This window comes from Coregonus lavaretus (genome assembly GCF_964263955.1).
Source record: "Coregonus lavaretus genome assembly, contig: HAP1_SCAFFOLD_154, whole genome shotgun sequence".
NCBI classification, from domain to species: Eukaryota; Metazoa; Chordata; class Actinopteri; order Salmoniformes; family Salmonidae; genus Coregonus; species Coregonus lavaretus.
Window position 1 is genome coordinate 726,023 of NW_028160661.1, and position 25,655 is coordinate 751,677.

General features: G+C 42.6%; 1 protein-coding gene across 1 annotated transcript in view; it reads left to right on the forward strand.

Moving 5' to 3' along the window:
• LOC311121592 (myosin heavy chain, fast skeletal muscle-like) overlaps positions 1 to 24,512 on the forward strand; it is a gene marked incomplete at both ends in the record, with an annotated part of 38,680 nt that extends 14,168 nt beyond the window's left edge. Inside the window, 20 exons of the mRNA XM_084196053.1 lie at positions 686 to 822; positions 1,209 to 1,464; positions 8,612 to 8,854; positions 9,189 to 9,365; positions 9,452 to 9,597; positions 9,788 to 9,878; positions 10,578 to 10,967; positions 11,067 to 11,193; positions 11,405 to 11,523; positions 15,101 to 15,297; positions 17,914 to 18,097; positions 18,232 to 18,397; positions 18,700 to 18,824; positions 18,996 to 19,304; positions 19,525 to 19,728; positions 19,876 to 20,001; positions 22,847 to 23,017; positions 23,313 to 23,417; positions 23,511 to 23,606; positions 24,363 to 24,512. Coding sequence (XP_084052179.1) covers positions 686 to 822; positions 1,209 to 1,464; positions 8,612 to 8,854; positions 9,189 to 9,365; positions 9,452 to 9,597; positions 9,788 to 9,878; positions 10,578 to 10,967; positions 11,067 to 11,193; positions 11,405 to 11,523; positions 15,101 to 15,297; positions 17,914 to 18,097; positions 18,232 to 18,397; positions 18,700 to 18,824; positions 18,996 to 19,304; positions 19,525 to 19,728; positions 19,876 to 20,001; positions 22,847 to 23,017; positions 23,313 to 23,417; positions 23,511 to 23,606; positions 24,363 to 24,512 — 3,519 coding nt within the window. The remainder of the gene's footprint in view (positions 1 to 685; positions 823 to 1,208; positions 1,465 to 8,611; positions 8,855 to 9,188; positions 9,366 to 9,451; positions 9,598 to 9,787; positions 9,879 to 10,577; positions 10,968 to 11,066; positions 11,194 to 11,404; positions 11,524 to 15,100; positions 15,298 to 17,913; positions 18,098 to 18,231; positions 18,398 to 18,699; positions 18,825 to 18,995; positions 19,305 to 19,524; positions 19,729 to 19,875; positions 20,002 to 22,846; positions 23,018 to 23,312; positions 23,418 to 23,510; positions 23,607 to 24,362) is intronic.
• Positions 24,513 to 25,655: the final 1,143 nt, after the last annotated feature.

The following is a 25,655-nucleotide window of genomic DNA, read 5'->3' on the forward strand; positions in this document are numbered from 1 at the left end:
TTAGCAGATGTTATTGCGGGTGTAGCGAAATGCTTGTGTTCCGAGCTCCAACAGTGCAGTAGTATCTAACAATACACAACAATACACACTAATCTAAAAGTAAAAGAATGGAATTAAGACATTTATAAATATTAGATTGAGCAATGTTGGAGTGGCATTGACTAAAATACAGTAGAATATAATACAGTGTATATATATATATATATATATATGAGATGAGTAAAGCAGTATGTAAACATTATTAAAGTGACTAGTGTTCCATTATTAAAGTGGCCAGTGATTCCATGTCTATGTACATAGGGCAGCAGCCTCTAAGGTGCAGGGTTGAGTAACCAGGTGGTAGCCAGCTAGTGATGGATATTTAACAGTCTGATGGCCTTGAGATGTAACCAGGTGGTAGCCGGCTAGTGATGGCTATTTAACAGTCTGATGGCCTTGAGATGTAACCAGGTGGTAGCCGGCTAGTGATGGCTATTTAACAGTCTGATGGCCTTGAGATGTAACCAGGTGGTAGCCGGCTAGTGATGGCTATTTAACAGTCTGATGGCCTTGAGATATACCTTACAACTTATGAACACACTATCCCATGGTCTGTTTGTGGTGTTGTTCCTCTCTTTTGATTGAAACTTTCTATCTGCCACCATCTGACTGGCTCCCTAATTGACCATGTTTACATGTGGCTCAGGTGTTCTTCAAAGCCGGTCTGCTGGGTGTCCTGGAGGAGATGAGAGATGAGAAGCTGGCCTCTCTGGTCGGCATGGTCCAGGCTCTCAGCCGTGGATTCCTCATGAGGAGAGAGTTCACCAAGATGATGGAGAGGAGGTGAGGAATAGCAGACATCTTGGCAAAGCTTCCTGTCAACCACCTGTATGTAATGAATTATGATTCCATACTGTATATGCTGTGAGTTGTTCACAATGAGAAAGTACGTCTTATAATGTTCTATTAAAGCTGCAGTTTAGGATTTGGCAAGCTGTTCAATTGTCATTTAAATGTGTCATATTTACCCATTGATTCTTGAAGAATATGAAATGCCTCATGAGCTTAGCATGACCTGTAAGTCCTTGAATATAGAGCGCTGTCTATGAATTTAAGAGAGGTTACCTTTCCCTTGCCGCCTTCCTCAGCTGTATACAGTTTTGTTGTTCTTCCTCTCGCAGAATGTAGCTTGTCAGTCACCATACCACTCTATCCTTTCTGTTGACCAGAGATGCCGTCTACTCCATCCAGTACAACATCCGCTCATTCATGAATGTAAAAACCTGGCCATGGATGAAGGTGTACTTCAAGATCAAGCCCCTACTGAAGAGTGCTGAGACTGAGAAGGAGATGGCCAACATGAAGGAGAACTATGAGAAGATGCAGACAGACCTGGCCAAGGCTCTGGCCAAGAAGAAGGAGTTGGAGGAGAAGATGGTGACCCTGCTGCAGGAGAAGAATGACCTGGCACTCCAAAACGCATCTGTGAGTGAGCAACAACCTTCATAAGAGTACATTTACACACACATGATACACACACAGAGACACATGCAAGCAGACAGACACACACACAGACACACACACAGACACACACTTTCACACTCTCCACATACACTGCTGCTACTCTGTTTATTATCTATCCTGATTGACTAGTCACTTTTACCCCTACCTACATGTACATATTACCTCAACTACCAACACTGCTGCTACTCTGTTTATTATCTATCCTGATTGACTAGTCACTTTTACCCCTACCTACATGTACATATTACCTCAACTACCAACACTGCTGCTACTCTGTTTATTATCTATCCTGATTGACTAGTCACTTTTACCCCTACCTACATGTACATATTACCTCAACTACCAACACTGCTGCTACTCTGTTTATTATCTATCCTGATTGACTAGTCTCTTTTACCCCTACCTACATGTACATATTACCTCAACTACCAACACTGCTGCTACTCTGTTTATTATCTATCCTGATTGGCTAGTCACTTTTACCCCCACCTACATGTACATATTACCTCAACTACCAACACTGCTGCTACTCTGTTTATTATCTATCCTGATTGACTAGTCACTTTTACCCCTACCTACATGTACATATTACCTCAACTACCAACACTGCTGCTACTCTGTTTATTATCTATCCTGATTGACTAGTCACTTTTACCCCTACCTACATGTACATATTACCTCAACTACCAACACTGCTGCTACTCTGTTTATTATCTATCCTGATTGACTAGTCTCTTTTACCCCTACCTACATGTACATATTACCTCAACTACCAACACTGCTGCTACTCTGTTTATTATCTATCCTGATTGGCTAGTCACTTTTACCCCCACCTACATGTACATATTACCTCAACTACCAACACTGCTGCTACTCTGTTTATTATCTATTCTGATTGACTAGTCACTTTTACCCCTACCTACATGTACATATTACCTCAACTACCAACACTGCTGCTACTCTGTTTATTATCTATCCTGATTGACTAGTCACTTTTACCCCTACCTACATGTACATATTACCTCAACTACCAACACTGCTGCTACTCTGTTTATTATCTATCCTGATTGACTAGTCTCTTTTACCCCTACCTACATGTACATATTACCTCAACTACCAACACTGCTGCTACTCTGTTTATTATCTATCCTGATTGACTAGTCACTTTTACCCCTACCTACATGTACATATTACCTCAACTACCAACACTGCTGCTACTCTGTTTATTATCTATCCTGATTGACTAGTCACTTTTACCCCTACCTACATGTACATATTACCTCAACTACCAACACTGCTGCTACTCTGTTTATTATCTATCCTGATTGACTAGTCACTTTTACCCCTACCTACATGTACATATTACCTCAACTACCAACACTGCTGCTACTCTGTTTATTATCTATCCTGATTGACTAGTCACTTTTACCCCTACCTACATGTACATATTACCTCAACTACCAACACTGCTGCTACTCTGTTTATTATCTATCCTGATTGACTAGTCTCTTTTACCCCTACCTACATGTACATATTACCTCAACTACCAACACTGCTGCTACTCTGTTTATTATCTATCCTGATTGGCTAGTCACTTTTACCCCCACCTACATGTACATATTACCTCAACTACCAACACTGCTGCTACTCTGTTTATTATCTATCCTGATTGACTAGTCACTTTTACCCCTACCTACATGTACATATTACCTCAACTACCAACACTGCTGCTACTCTGTTTATTATCTATCCTGATTGACTAGTCACTTTTACCCCTACCTACATGTACATATTACCTCAACTACCAACACTGCTGCTACTCTGTTTATTATCTATCCTGATTGACTAGTCTCTTTTACCCCTACCTACATGTACATATTACCTCAACTACCAACACTGCTGCTACTCTGTTTATTATCTATCCTGATTGGCTAGTCACTTTTACCCCCACCTACATGTACATATTACCTCAACTACCAACACTGCTGCTACTCTGTTTATTATCTATTCTGATTGACTAGTCACTTTTACCCCTACCTACATGTACATATTACCTCAACTACCAACACTGCTGCTACTCTGTTTATTATCTATCCTGATTGACTAGTCACTTTTACCCCTACCTACATGTACATATTACCTCAACTACCAACACTGCTGCTACTCTGTTTATTATCTATCCTGATTGACTAGTCTCTTTTACCCCTACCTACATGTACATATTACCTCAACTACCAACACTGCTGCTACTCTGTTTATTATCTATCCTGATTGACTAGTCACTTTTACCCCTACCTACATGTACATATTACCTCAACTACCAACACTGCTGCTACTCTGTTTATTATCTATCCTGATTGACTAGTCACTTTTACCCCTACCTACATGTACATATTACCTCAACTACCAACACTGCTGCTACTCTGTTTATTATCTATCCTGATTGACTAGTCACTTTTACCCCTACCTACATGTACATATTACCTCAACTACCAACACTGCTGCTACTCTGTTTATTATATATCCTGATTGACTAGTCACTTTTACCCCCACCTACATGTACATATTACCTCAACTACCAACACTGCTGCTACTCTGTTTATTATCTATCCTGATTGACTAGTCACTTTTACCCCTACCTACATGTACATATTACCTCAACTACCAACACTGCTGCTACTCTGTTTATTATCTATCCTGATTGACTAGTCACTTTTACCCCTACCTGCATGTACATATTACCTCAACTACCAACACTGCTGCTACTCTGTTTATTATCTATCCTGATTGCCTAGTCACTTTTACCCCTACCTACATGTACATATTACCTCAACTACCAACACTGCTGCTACTCTGTTTATTATCTATCCTGATTGACTAGTCTCTTTTACCCCTACCTACATGTACATATTACCTCAACTACCAACACTGCTGCTACTCTGTTTATTATCTATCCTGATTGACTAGTCTCTTTTACCCCTACCTACATGTACATATTACCTCAACTACCAACACTGCTGCTACTCTGTTTATTATCTATCCTGATTGACTAGTCACTTTTACCCCTACCTACATGTACATATTACCTCAACTACCAACACTGCTGCTACTCTGTTTATTATCTATCCTGATTGACTAGTCACTTTTACCCCTACCTACATGTACATATTACCTCAACTACCAACACTGCTGCTACTCTGTTTATTATCTATCCTGATTGACTAGTCACTTTTACCCCTACCTACATGTACATATTACCTCAACTACCAACACTGCTGCTACTCTGTTTATTATATATCCTGATTGACTAGTCACTTTTACCCCTACCTACATGTACATATTACCCCAACTACCAACACTGCTGCTACTCTGTTTATTATATATCCTGATTGACTAGTCACTTTTACCCCTACCTACATGTACATATTACCTCAACTACCAACACTGCTGCTACTCTGTTTATTATCTATCCTGATTGACTAGTCACTTTTACCCCTACTCACATGTACATATTACCTCAACTACCAACACTGCTGCTACTCTGTTTATTATCTATCCTGATTGACTAGTCTCTTTTACCCCTACCTACATGTACATATTACCTCAACTACCAACACTGCTGCTACTCTGTTTATTATCTATCCTGATTGCCTAGTCACTTTTACCCCTACCTACATGTACATATTACCTCAACTACCAACACTGCTGCTACTCTGTTTATTATCTATCCTGATTGCCTAGTCACTTTTACCCCTACCTACATGTACATATTACCTCAACTACCAACACTGCTGCTACTCTGTTTATTATCTATCCTGATTGACTAGTCACTTTTACCCCTACCTACATGTACATATTACCTCAACTACCAACACTGCTGCTACTCTGTTTATTATCTATCCTGATTGACTAGTCACTTTTACCCCTACCTACATGTACATATTACCTCAACTACCAACACTGCTGCTACTCTGTTTATTATCTATCCTGATTGACTAGTCACTTTTACCCCTACCTACATGTACATATTACCTCAACTACCAACACTGCTGCTACTCTGTTTATTATCTATCCTGATTGACTAGTCACTTTTACCCCTACCCACATTTACATTCTGTATTACCTCAACTACCTGGTACCCCTGCACATTGACTCTGTACTGGTACTCCTTGTATATAGCCTCGTTATTGTTATTTATTGTGTTACTATTTTCTATTTGTCTTTGCTAATTTTCTTCTTAACTCTGCATTGTTGGTTAAGGGCTCATAAGTTAGCATATCACGGTAAAGTCTACACCTGTTGCATTCGGCGTATATGACAAAAAACATTTGATTTGATGAACACAGGCGTACAGTGTGAAGTAGTGATAACTGCTAAAATAAAGGAAACCCAAACATAACGTTTCTTAAAGGACCCCTCCAGAGGAAGTTGCCGCCACGACTTGGATGTAATTACGATCCTAGTGCGGAAATGCTCGTTTAGTTTCACACTCCAAACTCCGACATATGACTCCTTATAAATATTGATTAATTCACATAGCACATCTCCACCTTCCTCCGAGTGCACAGCCCATACGGTTTCTGGCACAGCCCACACTCCGTTTAAACAAACCAAAAAAGCCAGGGTCAGGGTAGCTTTGCTAATTGCTACGGAGCACAGCACAGCTAGCTATGACAAGGCGGAGGACCATCCACTCTCCTCCTCCGTCTTCTGCAACGGAACTGAATTATCAAGGATGAATACAGAGTTGTAGCTGTAATACTGGAGTTTTACTGGTGAAGTTAGAGGCTAGTTAACCTACTCCCTAGACCAATAATGCTAGCAAGCCAGGTAGCTACTGGTAACTATTAGCAACTTGGGATAATTGGTTCAAGTATAAGAGTAATGTTACCTGTAACTATGTTAGCTAGCCACTATTCAGCTATTTTTCTGAAAACCTCATCTGAAGAGTAGAGATTAGGTAGTTAGTAACTAGCTAGCTAGCTAGCGACTGCACTCAAAATGTAGCTAGCTTGTTAGCTACCTGGCTAGCTATCTAGCTAACTAAACAACAGCTGGAGTAACCTAGCTGTAATGTTTACAAGAATCCCCACTAGCTGGCTACTAGACAACCAATATAACATTTGGCCCTAAAGCTTTTTGTAGGGAGCCAAGGAAAGCAAATCTTGCCTGTATCAGTGATGGACAGTAGCTAGAATGTGGACCAATATTTTTATAGCAATATAGCTAGCTACTAATACAATAGCCCAACGTCTTGTACATTGTTTTGATGTGCCGGTTAGAATAAGGCTGTCACTTGGTCAACTCCATGTGGGGGTGCCTGATGATCTTCAGAACTTCCCAATACCTTTTGTAAAAGCTAAAAATCACAAATCAATATCACCAATCAATGATAAGCTAAAATCAACAGTGGATTAAATAGATAGACACCTCTAGCGCCCTTAACTAAACCCTCATTGGTGTGTGCCAATAAAATATTTTTTGTCTATTACAATTTTATGAGAAGCACAATATTTAATAACAAGAAAAACAGATTCTTACCTTCTACAACTTATAAACAGCTTTTTGTCTCCCCCTCAGGATGATCAGTCCCTCAGTTGGTGTCTAAAACAATTCTAGCAGCTACTTTAACCCTTCTATCAATGAGGTAACCTTAAGGATTCCTCCTAGAATTTACCTTAATATTTTAAGAATAAATAAAAGATATAGGTATAATAAAAATAAAAACCTATCTTAAGCTAAAAAGCTACAGCAAATATCTTCTTCCAGCAGGCAACATGTTCTTCTAACAAGCTCAAAGAGAGTCCCAAAAATCTCCCAAAACTCCTGCCTCTTTTATACCCTACTCCTCATATTCTGCTAACTCATCGTGGCTAACACCTGCCCCGATGGCGCATTCAGTGGTTGACACCTAATGTGGCCATTTCTCAAAAGGTGCTTTATCAGCACCAACTAGCCCCCACCTTTTTTCCTCACCTAGTTAAGACGTGCGCCTTCACAGGATGCCCCCCTCCCTGCCTCCTCCTGGCTGCTCTGACCTGGGGATATCCAGGGCACCCTTAATATGCTTTATTAACATTACCTTTTAAAACATTAATTTTTAAACATTAACCTTTCTTACTCCAATCAATTTTAATCTCACTCCAACCTAACTTTTTGCTCCCATTACATCCTAAACGTTCAACATTTTAAACACTTGAACATTATAACAAACACAGTTCATTTTTATAGCAGCCATATAAAATCAGCATGATCACTTTGCTCACATCGGCTGTCTGTGACCAGGCAAAAAAAACTTTCCAAACCAAACCTTCATATCATGACTGCTAACCGCCACAAACAGACTACATCGTCGTCACATCATAGTCAACATAGCTACTAGAACTAACACGTTAGTAAACCTGCTACAATCATGCAGTACAGTGTACAGTTAGCAGCAAGCAGTTTAGCAGTTACATCAGTGGTCCCTGGTGGCAATAAATGAATAAAACCTTACCTTGACTTGGAAGAGTTCCAGTGTTGAATAATCATAGTTCGGACTATCCAAATAAAGTGTGACTGATTCTACAAGTGTCTAGAACTCTATTGCAGGGATGCGACACCATTCTTCCACAATAAATTCCATTTGGTGTTTTGTTGATGGTGGTGGAAAAAACTGTCTCAGGCACCACTCCAATCACACACACACACACACACACACACACACACACACACACACACACACACACACACACACACACACACACACACACACACACACACACACACACTTTAAACCCCCTATGCTCCTTTGAGTCACTGAGATCTCGTCTTCTAGCCATGGTAACCCTAACCCATTTCTATACATGACCCTAAGCATCATGGGAAATGTATTTCTTATTTAATTCAGGAACCACACCTGTGTGGAAGCACCTGCTTTCAATATGTTTCCTTTATTTTGGCTGTTACCTGTATGTGGCTAACTCACTAATTTTTATTGCTCATGTTTATATATATATACACATTTCATGAATTTATGTTGATTTGCTTTGCCCTCTTTGACAAATGTTAGTCTATATTTTCATACAGAAAGTGAGGACACAGATTTTTCTTCCTGTTCTGAAAACAGGAATCAGAGAATCTGAACGATGCTGAGGAAAGGTGCGAGGGGCTCATCAAGAGCAAGATCCAGCTGGAGGCCAAACTCAAAGAGACGACCGAGAGGCTGGAGGATGAGGAGGAAATGAACGCTGAGTTGACAGCCAAGAAGAGGAAGCTGGAGGATGAGTGCTCTGAGCTGAAGAAGGACATTGATGACCTGGAGCTCACCCTGGCCAAAGTGGAGAAGGAGAAGCACGCCACTGAAAACAAGGTCTCGTGTCTTACCATAGACAGTCTAACCAAACAAGAATCAAAATAGTAATCAACTCAAGACATAGCTTAACAGAAATGGAATTCAAGTCGTATTCTGGGTGCAGGAAAAATTGTTGAATTTCAGTTGCGGGGTACTCCCCACATTCATTGCATATTCGGCTCCCCCTTGTTTATGACTTCCATTCAGCACACTGCCATCTAGTGTTGAATCAATAGTACAGCACTTGTTGATACATTTCTAATCTGAATGAAATGAATGCAATAGATTTCAAACTAAATCTTCCCTTTATGGTGAAGTGACCAAAGACACATTTTGTTGTGACCGTTTTCAGGTTAAAAACCTGACAGAGGAGATGGCATCTATGGATGAGAGTGTTGCCAAGCTGACCAAGGAGAAGAAAGCCCTCCAAGAGGCCCACCAGCAGACACTGGACGACCTGCAGGCAGAAGAAGACAAAGTCAACACTCTGACCAAAGCCAAGACCAAGATGGAACAGCAAGTGGATGACGTGAGTGGAGTTTGACATTTTGGCCATGATGGCATTATCTTCAGTTGTTTGGATTTGAACAATATATGTGTGTTTTTATGTTGTAGCTTGAGGGTTCTCTGGAGCAAGAGAAGAAGCTCCGTATGGACCTTGAGAGAGCCAAGAGAAAGCTGGAGGGAGATCTGAAACTGACCCAGGAGTCCATAATGGACCTGGAGAATGACAAGCAGCAGTCTGATGAGAAAATCAAGAAGTAAACAAACAAATGGCTGCAGTATTACCTACTACATTGATCAACATAATGGGGGTTCTTGACTAATTCTTGTAATTATGAATTAGCATTTGCATGTGATTTTTAAAAGCAAAGTGAATGGTATGATTCTCTGTCTTTAAACTATCGAAACCAAAACCAACTCTGCAATCTACGTGTTTGTGTTTCTTAGGAAGGACTTTGAGACCACCCAGCTCCTCAGCAAGATTGAGGATGAGCAGTCTCTGGGAGCTCAGCTGCAGAAGAAGATCAAGGAACTCCAGGTACAACAGGATATAAGCTCCAGTACAGGAAAGCACCTGAATCATCTCCTGGTAGCACACCTTTCTACTGGTGGCTTCTGATGGCTCAGTAGGCTGGAAGATGGTGTTTCTTGCTGCTGCTTCTTACTGATGTTATGATGGTGCTTCCGTAGAGTTAGATAGAGAACTAATACTTTATCTGTGACATTATGGCCCCTGTGACAGCATGGACAGCTCAATTTTAACGTAGTCGATTGTCTTCTTCTTTTGTGCTTGAAAAAAGTGTAAACCTAATATTTGTGATTTACCGCCACCTGCAGTGCTGGAGTCCTGAGCAAAATCTTGTCATTAATTTATTGCTGCCACAAGATGGTGGTGTTATAGCTTAAAGACATTTTCTAAACATAGGCAACACAGTTTGAAAAAGACAACCCTCTAATCATTGGCCCAGTTAACTACTTTAAAATGGTGGAAGCCCTCAATGGCAATGTCCTAAAATGGGTTCCATCCATCCAGAGTCCTCTATCTAACTCTATGGGTAGATTCTACTGCTGTGGGTTTGGTTCCTGCATGGGACACTGTCTATTGAATATATTAGTGTAACTGACTTTGTTTCAACATATTTATGCAAAATATACATCCTATTATTATTTTGTGAGGTTCCAATGTTTCAACTTTATTGTAGTGTTCATTCCCCGCTGCTCCTGCCCCCTGCTTTAGGCCCGTATTGAGGAGCTGGAAGAAGAAATTGAGGCTGAGCGTGCTGCCAGGGCCAAAGTTGAGAAGCAGAGGGCTGATCTCTCCAGGGAACTTGAGGAGATCAGCGAAAGGCTAGAGGAGGCCGGAGGTGCCACTGCTGCTCAGATTGAGATGAACAAGAAGCGCGAGGCTGAGTTCCAGAAGCTGCGTCGTGATCTTGAAGAGTCCACCCTGCAGCATGAGGCCACAGCCGCCGCTCTGCGCAAGAAGCAGGCCGACAGTGTGGCTGAGCTTGGGGAGCAGATTGACAATCTGCAGCGCGTCAAGCAGAAGCTGGAGAAGGAGAAGAGTGAGTACAAGATGGAGATTGATGACCTCTCCAGCAACATGGACACCATCGCCAAGGCTAAGGTGAGTAGTGATGTTTTTTGGTCAGGCAGTGTTGAGGAGGGTCAACTACATTACCATTCACGTCAACTGAAGTAATAATGGTACATGTTTCACTAACAGGGCAATCTGGAGAAGATGTGCCGTACTCTTGAGGACCAGCTGAGTGAGATCAAGACTAAGAATGATGAGAATCTTCGCCAGGTTAACGACATCAGTGGACAGAGGGCCAGACTTCTGACAGAAAATGGTACCATCAACAATTAACAACAAACCAATGTTTTCCTTAAGTCTAGTCCACATTAAAATATTTGGATAAAAGCATCTGATAAATTGAATATATTATCGCATAGTTTCTATTGTACTATTCACCACCTAACATTGCCCTACAATACCTAAAAAACATTTTCAATCATAGAGAACAGAGAAACCATTAACAAGATGTCCCTCTATCTCTGCAGGTGAGTTTGGCCGCCAGCTGGAGGAGAAGGAAGCCCTGGTGTCTCAGCTAACCAGAGGCAAACAGGCCTTCACCCAGCAGGTGGAGGAGCTGAAGAGGCAGATTGAGGAGGAGGTCAAGGTAAGGGACCCAATGTGGACTCCACCAACCACAGAGTTTAGAGAAATATCTACATACAGTGGGGGAAAAAAGTATTTAGTCAGCCACCAATTGTGCAAGTTCTCCCACTTAAAAAGATGAGAGAGGCCTGTAATTTTCATCATAGGTACACGTCAACTATGACAGACAAAATGAAAAAAAAAATCCAGAAAATCACATTGTAGGATTTTTTATGCATTTATTTGCAAATTATGGTGGAAAATAAGTATTTGGTCAATAACAAAAGTTTCTCAATACTTTGTTGTATACCCTTTGTTGGCAATGACACAGTTCAAACGTTTTCTGTAAGTCTTCACAAGGTTTTCACACACTGTTGCTGGTATTTTGGCCCATTCCTCCATGCAGATCTCCTCTAGAGCAGTGATGTTTTGGGGCTGTCGCTGGGCAACACGGACTTTCAACTCCCTCCAAAGATTTTCTATGGGGTTGAGATCTGGAGACTGGCTAGGCCACTCCGGGACCTTGAAATGCTTCTTACGAAGCCACTCCATCGTTGCCCGGGCGGTGTGTTTGGGATCATTGTCATGCTGAAAGACCCAGCCACGTTTCATCTTCAATGCCCTTGCTGATGGAAGGAGGTTTTCACTCAAAATCTCACGATACATGGCCCCATTCATTCTTTCCTTTACACGGATCAGTCGTCCTGGTCCCTTTGCCGAAAAACAGCCCCAAAGCGCAGTAGGTATGGTGTTCTTTGGATTCAACTCAACATTCTTTGTCCTCCAAACACGACGAGTTGAGTTTTTACCAAAAAGTTATATTTTGGTTTCATCTGACCATATGACATTCTCCCAATCAGATCATATGAGCGGAGTGGAGCGGGAGCGAGCGTGGAGCGTGAGCGGACGGATTTTGAACAGAGCGCAGAGCGACATTTTTAAAAGGACGGAGTGTCGCCCTATGTCCCGCTCCAATTTCGCTCGCTCACACCACGAGTCTGAAGCATGCTCAAGCCTGACCCAGAATCCATCTGTTTAATTTAATTTGTGTCGTCCATGAATTTGTATTTTATAGAGCGAGAGGAGCAGCAGCAGCAACAAGAGAAAAGGGTTGAGGAATTCAAAAGTGTATTCACTGCATGCAAAGGCCCAACCATAACAAGGGAGAGAAAAAGAGAGCTGGATGTAGCATTTTTTAAAATGATTTTCATGGACTATGAACCGCTGAGTAAAGGAGAATGCGAAGGGATGCAACACTTCGCCAGCGCAGCTCAACCGGGCTACACCCCCCCAAGAAACTATGATAAATCAGTACTTTACTGTCAAATTTACATCTGAGATGCCCCATTCACATGCTTCAGCTGGCGATCAAAAACGCAGTTAACGAGCACGACAACATTAATAGGCTGTTAGTGAAAGTCGGGCACCTGGTGAAAAGTGTACGCAAGAGCACAGAGGAAACCGACCAATTAGGTGTCCGCCCCACAAATGCCTGCGCCATTCGATGGAGCAGCCAGCTGCGGATGATTCAGTCGTTCATCCGGTTGTTCCAAAAAGACCCGTTATGGCAAAACAAACTCAAGTCTAACGTTGCTAACATCACCCTGAATCAAGTACGGCAGCTGACGCACCTTGTCAGTGTGCTGACACCACTAGCAGACCTCACAGACAAAATGCAGAAGGAGCTGGGGAACCTGGGGATGATCCTCCCTGCTGTCACAGAAATCAAATCCCTGCTCACCGATTACACTCACGCTGCACTTCCAATGGGCATCGCTGCTTTTGCAGAAACATTGGCAAACAACGTGTCAATTCGCTATGGAATATACTATACTGATTAACATCTCATTTTAGCGTCAGTGTTAGATCCCCGTTTCAAGACAGAATGGATAATCCGAGATGAGTCTGTATGCAACAAATTCGGGGAGATAAAGTAAGGCTGTGGTTTAAGCTAAAAGTGAAATACATGCAGATTTTGTTCCTTTTTTGGAGTGAGCGGGGGGCGATTTGAGTGGAGCGCGATGCAAACTGCGTTGAGCGCTGAGCGATAATGAGCGGACTGGCCTGATGTGGCTTTGAGCGGGGGGAGCGGAGGGGTGAACAGCTCCGTGAGCGAGGAGCTGAGATTCTCACCGCTCCACTCCGCTCATATGCTCTGCTCCCAATCCTCTTCTGGATCATCCAAATGCACTCTAGCAAACTTCAGATGGGCCTGGACATGTACTTTGAAGAGGGGGATGACCGCAGCAGCTTTCGAATCTCTGGGGATCTCAGACGTTACGAAAGAGAGGTTGAACAGGCTAGTAATAGGGGTTGCGACAATTTCGGCGGCTAGTTTTAGAAAGAAAGGGTCCAGATTGTCTAGCCCAGCTGATTTGTAGGGGTCCAGATTTTGCAGCTCTTTCAGAACATCAGCTGTCTGAATTTGTGTGAAGGAGAAGCAGGGGGGGGCATTGGCAAATTTCAGCGGAGGGTGCAGAGTTGGTGGCCGGGGTAGTGGTAGCCAGGTGGAACGCATGGCCAGCCGTAGCAAAATGCTTGTTGAAATTCTCGATTATTGTAGATTAATCGGTGGTGATAGTGTTTCCTAGCCTCTGGGAGGAAGTGCTCTTATTCTCCATGGACTTTACAGTGTCCCAAAACTTTTTGGAGTTAGTGCTACAGGATGCAAATTTCTGTTTGATATGGATGGGAGCGTGCTCTGCTCTCTGTTTCCTCTAGTCCACGATCAGCTTCTTTGTCTTGCTGATGTTTAGAACAGGGAGTACAGGTGGGGACTAAGCACACACCCGAGGGGCCCCTGTATTGAGGGTCAGTGTGGCGGATGTGTTGTTGCCTACCCTCAAAACCTGGGGGCGGCCCGTCAGAAAGTCTCAGGGTCCTGAGCTTAGTGATGAGCTTGGAGGGCACTATGGTGTTGAATGCTTAGCTGTAGTCAATGAACAGCATTCTCACATAGGTGTTCTTTTTGTCCAGGTGGGAGAGGGCAGTGTGGAGTGCAGTAGAGATTGCATCATCTGTGGATCTGTTGGGGCGGTATGTGAATTGGAGTGGGTCCAGGGTGTCCATGTCCTTGTTCAGCCAAGACTCTGAGAAACATAGAATATTACAGTTCTTCAGGTCCCATTGATAGGACGGAGTTGATCCAGTTTGTTTGCCAGTGACTGCACATTCTCCAACAGAACAGAGGGCAACGGCGGTCTATCCTAACCCTAACCCTAACCCAGAACAGAGGGCAATGGCGGTCTATTTGTTCGCCGACGTAATCTCGTTAGGAGGCCGCCTCACCTGCCTCTTTTTCACCGCCACTTTCGAGTCCCAGGGATTAGGCCCTGGTCCGAAGTAAGCAGAAGGCCCAGAGCTTCCGATTCGTTGAAGTAGAAATCTTCATCCAAATCGAGGCAAGTGATCGCTGTTCTGATGTCCAGAAGGAAATGATGGCGGAGACATTACGTACAAAAAAGTTAAGATCAGCATTAAAAAAAACAGCAGAATTGGTCAGAATCCCGCAAAATGTCCACTATCCACTGCAGCGCCATCTACTTTCATTTGTTTTACTATCTCTCTAATCTCTCTGTTTTTCCCTTTCTCTCTCACAGGCTAAAAACGCACTGGCCCATGGTGTCCAGTCTGCCCGCCATGACTGTGACCTCCTGAGGGAGCAGTTTGAGGAGGAGCAGGAGGCCAAGGCAGAGCTGCAACGCGGCATGTCCAAGGCCAACAGCGAGGTGGCTCAGTGGAGGACTAAGTATGAAACTGATGCCATTCAGCGCACAGAGGAGCTGGAGGAGGCCAAGTGAGTCGCACGCAACAGCAACAACTCACATATAGGGTGTGGATGGTGATGGCGGTAGGGTAGTCTCGTAAACCCACACCCTAGGCAACAGCGGTGTGGTCTGGTTTCTTGGCAACTTCAATAAGAAAAATAAAAGTGGGGTGGGTCCTCTTAAAAATAACCCCTGTGATCTCCATCTTGCTAGCTACTATTTGGTATTTTATTCAAACCGATAAGGTACCCACTGGGCAGACCACGTCATTTCAATGTGGAGAATTTGGGTAATATTTGGTAGATACATTGATCAATGAGATTCCAGCACATTTTCACCCACTCAAAAAGACAGCTAAGAGTTTGATGCTTTCAACCATCTAAAATCACAACCAAATTACAATTGAAAATCAATGTCTGATTGTTTTATTTAGTTGTCACCTAAATGGGTTATCACTGTGCTTTCAATCATTTAAAAGTACACCAAAGTTAAAATGGGAATCCAATGTCATATTTTGTTTCTTTATAAAAAATATAAATAAAATCAATCAGATCAAGCGTTAACCGGTGATAGCCGACACCCACATAGCTGATTTTTTGGCGGTGTCGAAAGTGTAACTGCGTTGGAATTGTCAAATCGGTGAGCAGCTGCTCTTGATCATTGTCACAAAGCCACACCCATCCCACTTGCGATACAAGTTCAGAACGAGAAAGTGTGGGCTATATAGAAATAATGACGCTCAAATTGAAAATCATTAAACTAAATAATGAGGATTTCTATCAGCCTAATTTCCAGTGTTCAAACTTGTAAACAGGGCTGAATGAGATTAATGCGACTCCATGCAGCCAATGGCAATGTCCGCTTTAGGTATAATGCCAGGAGATGCTTGTGGATTGGACAGCTCTAAGGCAGTTCCACCTCCGACACCGCCAAAACAACCGCTATCTGGATGTCGGCTTAAATCTGGATGTCGGATCTGATTGAATAGAGCCCTTAACGTTATCAATATGCTTGATCAAATTGCACAACCAAATTACCTGGATTTCAGCTAGTTGAGATGACATTGAAGTACATAGTGCACGTGATCCCTGTGTAGTTCAGTTGGTAGAGCATGGTGCTTGCAACGCCAGGGTTGTGGGTTCGATTCCCACGGGGGGCCAGTATATATTTTTTAAATTATGCACTCACTACCTGTAAGTCGCTCTGGATAAGTGCGTCTGCTAAATGTCTAATATGTAAATGTAAAGTGATCAATGCCGTTTGAGATTCTGTACAGATTATTATAGCAATTGTGAAGATTTCCACAGACCTGCGACCCTGAACGCTTTCTGTGATTACATAAGAAGACATTTATTGTTACAGTAACCTCAAAATGTGGCCATGGATGTGATACTCATTGTAAGGTTGAATAAATACTGTTACATTAGTTTGTAAGATAGTTACTAGCTTCATGTTAGGCTGTCTTACAAAAGTAATATTGAAGTGTGTCTGGCTTGAATTCCAGTTTGTCTACAAATTAATAATTGAAATGTTGGATTCATGTCTCCATTTCAACCAAAAATCAATGTTAATTAATAGGTCTAAATCAAACTTTAAAGGATTTGATTTAGTCATTCTTTAACTTAGATTTTTGGTTGAGAGACTTGAGATGGAGACATGAATCCAACATATTATTTTGCTAACTTGCGGATTCCATTTGAAAGCAACCAAAGCTTGAAACCCTAGGCCTATATGTCTATTTTTAGTTGAATCCTGGGTTAAATTTAAACAATAGCTGTTGATGACTTCTCAAAGGCCTAAATTGCATCATTGATGATATGACTGATAAAATATGGTTACATTTCATTTGCCCTGTTAAACCTACCCTTTGGAATGACTTTGATAGCAACAGTGAATCTATTAAGTGGAGATTTCTCAACAATCATTCTCACGATAGCACATTGGTAACAGTCTGTAACAAATATGAAAGCCAAGCAGGGCTTGGTTAAAACCCTGGATGGGAGACCAAAGGGTAGTTGTAGATAGATCAACTCTCCAGTAGGAGGTGCTGCCCAGCCTATTGTTTTTTTTTCTTATAGTGGATATTATGTTGAAGATCTGATGTTGTTTCAAAGGTACAAATTCAACATATTTTATAAAAGGTTTGTCAGTGTTGCAAATATAACCATGTTGATGTAATCCTGTAGTTGAATTGTCACCCTCAAAAAAATTGTTTGTTAATAACTTTTTTTCAAATCCAATGTATTTTCCATGTAACAATACATTGACAAATGATGTTGAAACAATGTTGATTTAACCAGTTTGTGCCCAGTGGGTAGTGATGTAGGCAGTGACATAGTTCTAAACTTCCATTCTATTATGTACAGAGGTGTTAGCCTGGAACATTGGAACATTGTTGGAGGCAACCCGGATGTCTAGAGAGACTAGTGGTAGGGGGCTCTGAGAAAATGTCAATAAGTATTGTAACATTTGTTTGGAACAAATTATTCACTATAAAACCACCCTCTGTTGTCCAATAGGAAGAAGCTAGCCCTATAAAACCACCCTCTGTTGTCCAATAGGAAGAAGCTAGCCCTATAAAACCACCCTCTGTTGTCCAATAGGAAGAAGCTAGCCCTATAAAACCACCCTCTGTTGTCCAATAGGAAGAAGCTAACCCAGCGTCTGCAGGAGGCTGAGGAGACCATCGAGGCAGTTAACGCCAAGTGCGCCTCCCTGGAGAAGACCAAGCAGAGGCTGCAGGGAGAGGTGGAGGACCTCATGATTGATGTTGAGCGAGCTAACGCAATGGCCTCCAACCTTGACAAGAAGCAGAGGAACTTTGACAAGGTGAAAATGAATAAACCTCACCCTAGGGGGATATTTTCTGTCTGCTATATGATCAGTTGTAGTGTAATTGTACAATATTCCTGATTCAAAACTCCATCAATGAGTTCTAATGAAAATCCCATGGATTTCCCTAGGTTCTGTCAGAGTGGAAGCAGAAGTATGAGGAGGGCCAGGCTGAGCTGGAAGGAGTTCAGAAGGAGGCTCGCTCAATGAGCACTGAACTATTCAAAATGAAGAACTCCTACGAGGAGGCTCTGGATCATCTGGAGACTCTGAAGAGAGAGAACAAGAACCTGCAACGTGAGGATCTGACAGCAGATCTATTTTGCTCATGTTTGACTAGTGTTTTGAAAATGACATCCAGATTACTATTACACCATCTCTGAATTTTCATGTACAGTATAAAATTATATTATTGGGGCTCGTAATCGGTGTTCCTTCGAACAACCCAATGAAGTGGAGGGCAATTAGATTTGCAAGACCATATGAAGATGCTGTTAATGAATTATCTGTTATTATGATTCAGTGTCAACTTCAGTGCATTGGTAATATCCACAAAAAAATCTCCCAAGTCTAAACTGCTCCTGTGTTTGTGTGTGCAGAGGAGATCTCTGACCTGACTGAGCAGATCGGAGAGACTGGCAAGAGCATCCATGAGCTGGAGAAGGCCAAGAAGACCGTGGAGACAGAGAAGTCTGAGATCCAGACAGCTCTGGAGGAGGCTGAGGTACAAACTACAGCTGTTTGATGGGAAAAGCAGTGTTACACGAGCCAATACCAACTACAGTCTAATGCTCCCTGTATTGGTGTTTATTGTAGTCATATATATTTAATTGCTTGTGTTATTCACGTCCAAATGTATTGAACACAATTCGCCTGACTGCTTCTCCTTGTCCAGGGCACACTGGAGCACGAGGAATCCAAGATTCTGCGTGTGCAACTGGAGCTGAACCAGGTCAAGGGTGAGGTGGACAGGAAGCTGGCTGAGAAGGACGAGGAGATGGAGCAGATCAAGAGGAACAGCCAGAGGTTGACTGACTCCATGCAGAGCACCCTGGACTCTGAGATCAGGAGCAGGAATGACGCCCTGAGGGTGAAGAAGAAGATGGAGGGAGACCTGAACGAGATGGAGGTCCAGCTGAGCCACGCCAACCGCCAGGCGGCTGAGGCCCAGAAACAGCTGAGGAACGTCCAGGGACAGCTCAAGGTAAAGGGAATGGGACATCAGGCTCAAAAACCTGAACATGGGGAGGGATTTGTTTGTGAATCTTTAAAAAAGGATAGAACAGAGGAATTGAATGGATTGGACTAATATGCTGTAGAAATGTAGGGATATTGAGAAAATTCTTACCAATAAACATTTCTATCACCGATCCTATCACCCCTACTTCCACAAGTCCTAATGAACCTGTCATTATGAACCCCAGGATGCCCAATTGCACCTTGATGACGCCGTCCGCGCCTCAGAGGACATGAAGGAGCAGGCAGCCATGGTGGAGCGCAGGAACGGTCTGATGGTGGCTGAAATCGAGGAGCTGAGAGTTGCTCTGGAGGTGACAGAGAGAGGCCGCAAAGTGGCTGAGACTGAGCTGGTAGACGCCAGCGAGCGTGTTGGACTGCTACACTCCCAGGTACAGGTCAAAATCTATTTCTTATGAAACCAAACATACCATTTACACACATGATATTCGACAGTGCTTGCTTTTAAATGTCATAACTTCTGCCTTATAACATGTAAGTTCTCTTGAGAGTCAAACAAATTGTCTTGTTTCCCACAGAACACCAGCCTTCTGAACACCAAGAAGAAGCTGGAGACTGACCTGCTGCAGGTGCAGGGAGAGGTGGAAGACATCGTCCAGGAAGCCAGGAATGCAGAGGAGAAGGCCAAGAAGGCCATCACTGACGTGAGTCCTTCTGATCTATTCAATTACAGCAACTTGATTTGTCCCCAATGGTAATTGGGCTGGTTAACACTAGAATGGCTGAGCCTCGAGGCATCCCAGTTTGAGCCAATGTAGATTCTAACAGCCTAATAAATACATTTATTGCCTTCAGAAAGTACTCATACCCCTTGACTTATTCCACATGTTGTTGTTCCAGCCTGAATTCAAAATGGATTACATATTTTTTCACCAATCTACAAACAAAACTCCATAATGACAAAGTGAAAACATGTTTTTAGGAAATTTTGGAAATGTGATAAATGAAATACAGTCAATACTTTGTAGAAGCACCTTTGGCAGCGATTACAGCTTTGATTAGTCTTGGGTATGTCTCTATCAGCTTTGCAGATCTGGATTTTGGGATTTTCTCCCATTGTCCTTGCAGATTTTCTCAAGCTCTGTTAAGTTATATGGGGAGTGGATGTGAACAGAAAACTTAAAGTTTTTCCATTGATTTTCAATGGGATTCAAGTCTGGGCTTTGGCTGGACTTTCAAATGTTTGTTCTGAAGCCATTCCAGTGTTGCTTTGACTGTATGCTTGTGGTCACTGTCCTGTTGGAGCGCACATTTTTGCCCCAGTCTAAGGTCGCTTGCACTCTGAATCAGGTGTGCCTGTATTTTGCTCCATTCATTGTTCCCTCTATACTTACCAGTCTCCCTGCCGCTGAAAGGATCCCCATAGCATGATGCTGCCACCACCATGCTTCACGGTAGGGAAGAAGGGTGATGAGCTTTGCCTGGTTTTCTCCAGACATAGCAGTTTGCATTCAGGCCAAAGAGTTCAATTTTTGTGTCATCAGACCACATCATCTTTTGCCTTATGCTCTTAGTCGTTCATGTGCCTTTTTGCAAACTCCAGGCGTGCTGTCATGTGCCTTTTTCTCAGTAGTGGCTTCCATCTAGCCACTCTCCCATAAAGCCCAGATTGGCGAAGTGCTGTAGAGACGTCCTCGTGGCAGGTTTTCCCATCTCAGCCAAGGAACTCTGTAGTTCTGTCAGAGTGGTCCGGTTGCTCAGTTTGGTCGGACGGCCAGCTCTAGGCAGAGTCTGGTAGTTCCATATTTTTTCAATTTCCCAATGATGGAGACCACTGTGGTCTTGGAAACGTTCAACATTTGTTTTATACCCTTCCCCAGATACACAGTACCAGTCAAAAGTTTGGACACACCTACTCATTCCAGGGTTTTTCTTTATTTTTAGTATTTTCTACATTGTAGAATACTAGTGAAGATATCAAAACTATGAAATAACACATTTGGAATCATAAGTAACCATAAAAGTGTTCAACAAATCAAAATATATTTGAGATTTGAGATTCTTCAAATAGCCACCCTTTGCCTTGATGACAGCTTTGCACACTCTTGGCATTCTCTCAACCAGCTTCAACTGGAATGCTTTTCCAACAGTCTTGAAGGAGTTGGCTGCTTTTCCTTCACTCTGCCGTCCGACTCATCCCAAACCATCTCAATTGGGTTGAGGTCGGGGGATTGTGGAGGCCAGGTCATCTGATGCAGCACTCCATCACTCTCCTTCTTAGTAAAATAGCTCTTACACAGCCTGGAGGTGTGTTGGGTCATTGTCCCACTAAGCCCAAACCAGATGGGATGGCGTATCACTGCAGAATGCTGTGGTAGCCATGCTGGTTAAGTGTGCCTTGAATTCTAAATAAATCACAGACTGTGTCACCAACAAAGCACCCGCACACCATAACACCTCCTCCTCCATGCTTTACGGTGGGAAATACACATGCAGAGATCATCCGTTCACCCACACCGCATCTCACAAAGCCACGGCGGTTGGAACCAAAAATCTCCAATTTGGACTCCAGACCAAAGCAATGCAGATGTAGATGCACAGTGGCTAGGAAAAATCTCTTAGAAAGGCAGGAACCTAGGAAGAAACCTAGAGAGGAACCAGGCTCTGAGGGGTGGCCAGTCCTCTTCTGGCTGTGCCGGGTGGAGATTATAAGAGTACATGGCCTTTAAGGCCAGATCATTCTTTAAGATGTTCAAACGTTCATAGATGACCAGCAGGGACAAATAATAATCACAGTGGTTGTCAGTTGGCTTTTCATAGCCGAGCATTCAGAGGATGAGACAGCAGGTGAGAGAGAGAGATGAAAACAACAGGTCTGGGACAAGTTATTGATATGTTCATCAAGAGAGAGATCAGGGTCAAGAGTAACGCTGAGGTCCTTCAGTTTTATTTGAGACGACTATTCAACCATCAATATTAATTGTCAGATCAAAATGCAGATCTCTTTGTTTCTTGGGACCTAAAACAAGCATATATGTCAGAGTTTTAAAGTTTTAAAAATGCAGCCATTCACTGCCTTATGTCTGAAACACAGGCTTCCAAGGTAGGCAATTTTTGAGCTTCACCATGTTTTGTTGAAATGTAGGGTTAGGGTTAGTGTGTCGTCCGCATAGCAGTGAGAGTTTAAGTTGTGTTTCCGAATGACATCACCAAGAGGTAGAATATATAGTGAAAACAATAGTGGTCCTAAAATGGTAAAAATTCTAATAATTAGCTGGTTGATTATCTGCATCCAGTTAATTACAACTAAGGTTGGAGCAAAAACCTACAGAAGGGTAGCTCTCCAGGAACAGCGTTGCTCTAGCGTTGCTGTAGCGTTGCTCTAGCGTTGCTCTAGCGTTGCTGTAGCGTTGCTCTAGCATTGCTGTAGCGTTGCTCTAGCGTTGCTCTAGCGTTGCTGTAGCGTTGCTCTAGCGTTGCTCTAGCGTTGCTCTAGCGTTGGAGATCCCTGGTCTAGAGAGAAACACATTAAACAAACTACCATTCCAGGCGGCCATGATGGCTGAGGAGCTGAAGAAAGAGCAGGACACTAGCTCTCACCTGGAGAGGATGAAGAAGAACCTGGAGGTCACAGTCAAGGACCTGCAGCACCGCCTGGATGAGGCTGAGAATCTGGCCATGAAGGGAGGCAAGAAGCAGCTCCAGAAACTGGAGTCCAGGGTGAGTTAACAGCAGGGTGGATTAGAGTGGATTGAAAGACTGATTTCTGGATATTTATTTGATCATGTAAAAATACACAGGGGCATTGTGTAATGACTTTTCTCTCAATAACCCACCTAGATAAGGAAAAGCTGTTGTTAACATTACAGATCCCTTCCATTAAAATTGTAAAAGTACATATGAACAGACAACTATTGTGCCTCCTTGACCGAGTAGAAGACTCTGTTTTACAAAGATTTGTTACTCATGATTTCACCACCTCAAACACATGCCTATGTTCATGTCTTCTACAAAGGTGCGTGAGCTTGAGACTGAGTTGGAGGCCGAGCAGAAAAGAGGTGTAGACGCGGTCAAGGGAGTCCGCAAGTATGAGCGCAGAGTCAAGGAGCTCACTTACCAGGTAAGAGGAAGTGCCTTCTTCACACACTTGACACTAACACAGACAGGTTTGTGTATAAAACTGAGGCATTGATTCTTTGATTTTGTCCCACAGACTGAGGAAGATAAGAAGAACGTTGGCAGACTTCAGGACCTGGTAGATAAGCTGCAGATGAAAATGAAGGCCTACAAGAGGCAGGCTGAGGAAGCGGTGAGTCACAGACTTAGTCAAATACTCTGAAAGCTTTCGAAAACATATTTTTCCCTAGTTAACTTCATGTCAATACAGTTTAGTTAAAGCTGAGATCCGCCAAAGGTGAAACAGCAACACTGGTTGCCCCAGGCACATTTGTTATCATTTTTGTTTTGTTTATCAAACGAAGGAGATGAGTATGAAGTTTTGTGCTAAAATATAATCTATTGTGTGTGCAAGTTAGTGAAATGCTCAACTTGCAAGCCCTACCCAACAGTGCAGTAGTCAATAATAGTATAACTAATAAATACATATATAACCCTAACACGAGAAATAAACAAGAGGAAAAAATATATAATTTAGAAAAAAAAGTGTTTGTTGTTTTAAGTAGCGTCTTTGTTGTTGTTATAACGGATGCTTCACTGCAACGGATTCCAACTTTAAAGTACTTCTGCACAACAGTCAGTTGATATTGCAAGTTATTGCTGAAGACATTATGCACATTTCTGAGGACCTCCTATGTCTGTGTTACCTACTTAAAGAATAGGGTTATTATTCATATTAATCTGCTGTTCTGGGGTTTGGTCTACTGGTAGCACTGCAGCAACACACTTTCTCTGCTGTATCATCTAGCCCCCTATATACCGTACATTGCTGTCTGACGATAAAAAAAAACTTTAAATACTTACAAAATATATATATATCTGAATTTGCTACCTGAATCTTCAAACTTTGAAACTGATGTTATGCTCTCCCTCGCTTTTCCTCACCCAGGAGGAAGCAGCCAATCAGCACATGTCTAAGTTCAGGAAGGTTCAGCATGAGCTGGAGGAGGCTGAGGAGCGTGCGGACATCGCTGAGACTCAGGTCAACAAGCTCAGAGCCAAGACCCGCGACACTGGAAAGGTACAGAGCTACACCTGACTCATGTTCAAATATGACCACATCAACACCACCTATGCTTCACTATAATTCAAACTAGGTTGGTACTTCGAAATTCTAAATAGAAAATCCAATCTGAGCACTGCTTGATCCATTATATTATTTTGATGTTCATATATTTTGCATGTTCATTATTACTGATCCATTCGTTTCCTTCTTCCTTCCTACAGGGCAAAGAAGCTTCTGAATAAACAAGATGAAACATCTTACTGTGTTGCATAAAATAGGACTTTTATGATGACATTTTGAGCATTGATTAAAAACATGTTGGCCAACATATACTTATTTTTTGACTGTGGACTTATTACTCAGCAAACAGCTTTTTCATACCATAAAAATATTTCACTTTATTTAAAGGAGCAATCTGGGATTCCAAAAAAAAACAAAGCATTCACCCCAACAAAGCAACCATGTTTCTGGGGTAAACCGCTGAGGGATGAGGCTGGAGTTAGTGGAGCAAGCCCTTTGTTCATGTCAATGCCAGAGCATTCAGCCAGAAGGGTCCTACTAATCACCCCCAACAACCCCCAACAACCCCCAACAACCCCCAACAACACCAAACAACCCCCAACAACCCCCAACAACCCCCAACAACCCCAAACAACCCCCAACAACCCCCAACAACCCCCAACAACCCCCAACATTCCCCAACAACACCAAACAACACCAAACAACCCCCAACAACACCAAACAACACCAAACAACCCCCAACAACCCCCAACAACCCCCAACAACCCCCAACAACCCCCAACAACACCAAACAACACCAAACAACCCCCAACAACACCAAACAACCCCCAACAACACCAAACAACACCAAACAACACCAAACAACCCCCAACAACACCAAACAACCCCCAACAACACCAAACAACCCCCAACAACCCCCAACAACACCAAACAACACCAAACAAGTACCAAAAACAACCCCATGAACATATAGCTTGGTAGCTGTTTCTAATCAATTTGTCCTGGGAGATGAACATTGGATTGTTATTTTACTTGACATGCATCTTTGATTAATCTCTCCTCATTCATCTTTCAAGCACCACATGGGTTTATAGGTTCATGTAAACCCAATGAGGAGATGGGAGAGATGGAACATGCTGGAACCAAGCGTCTCAA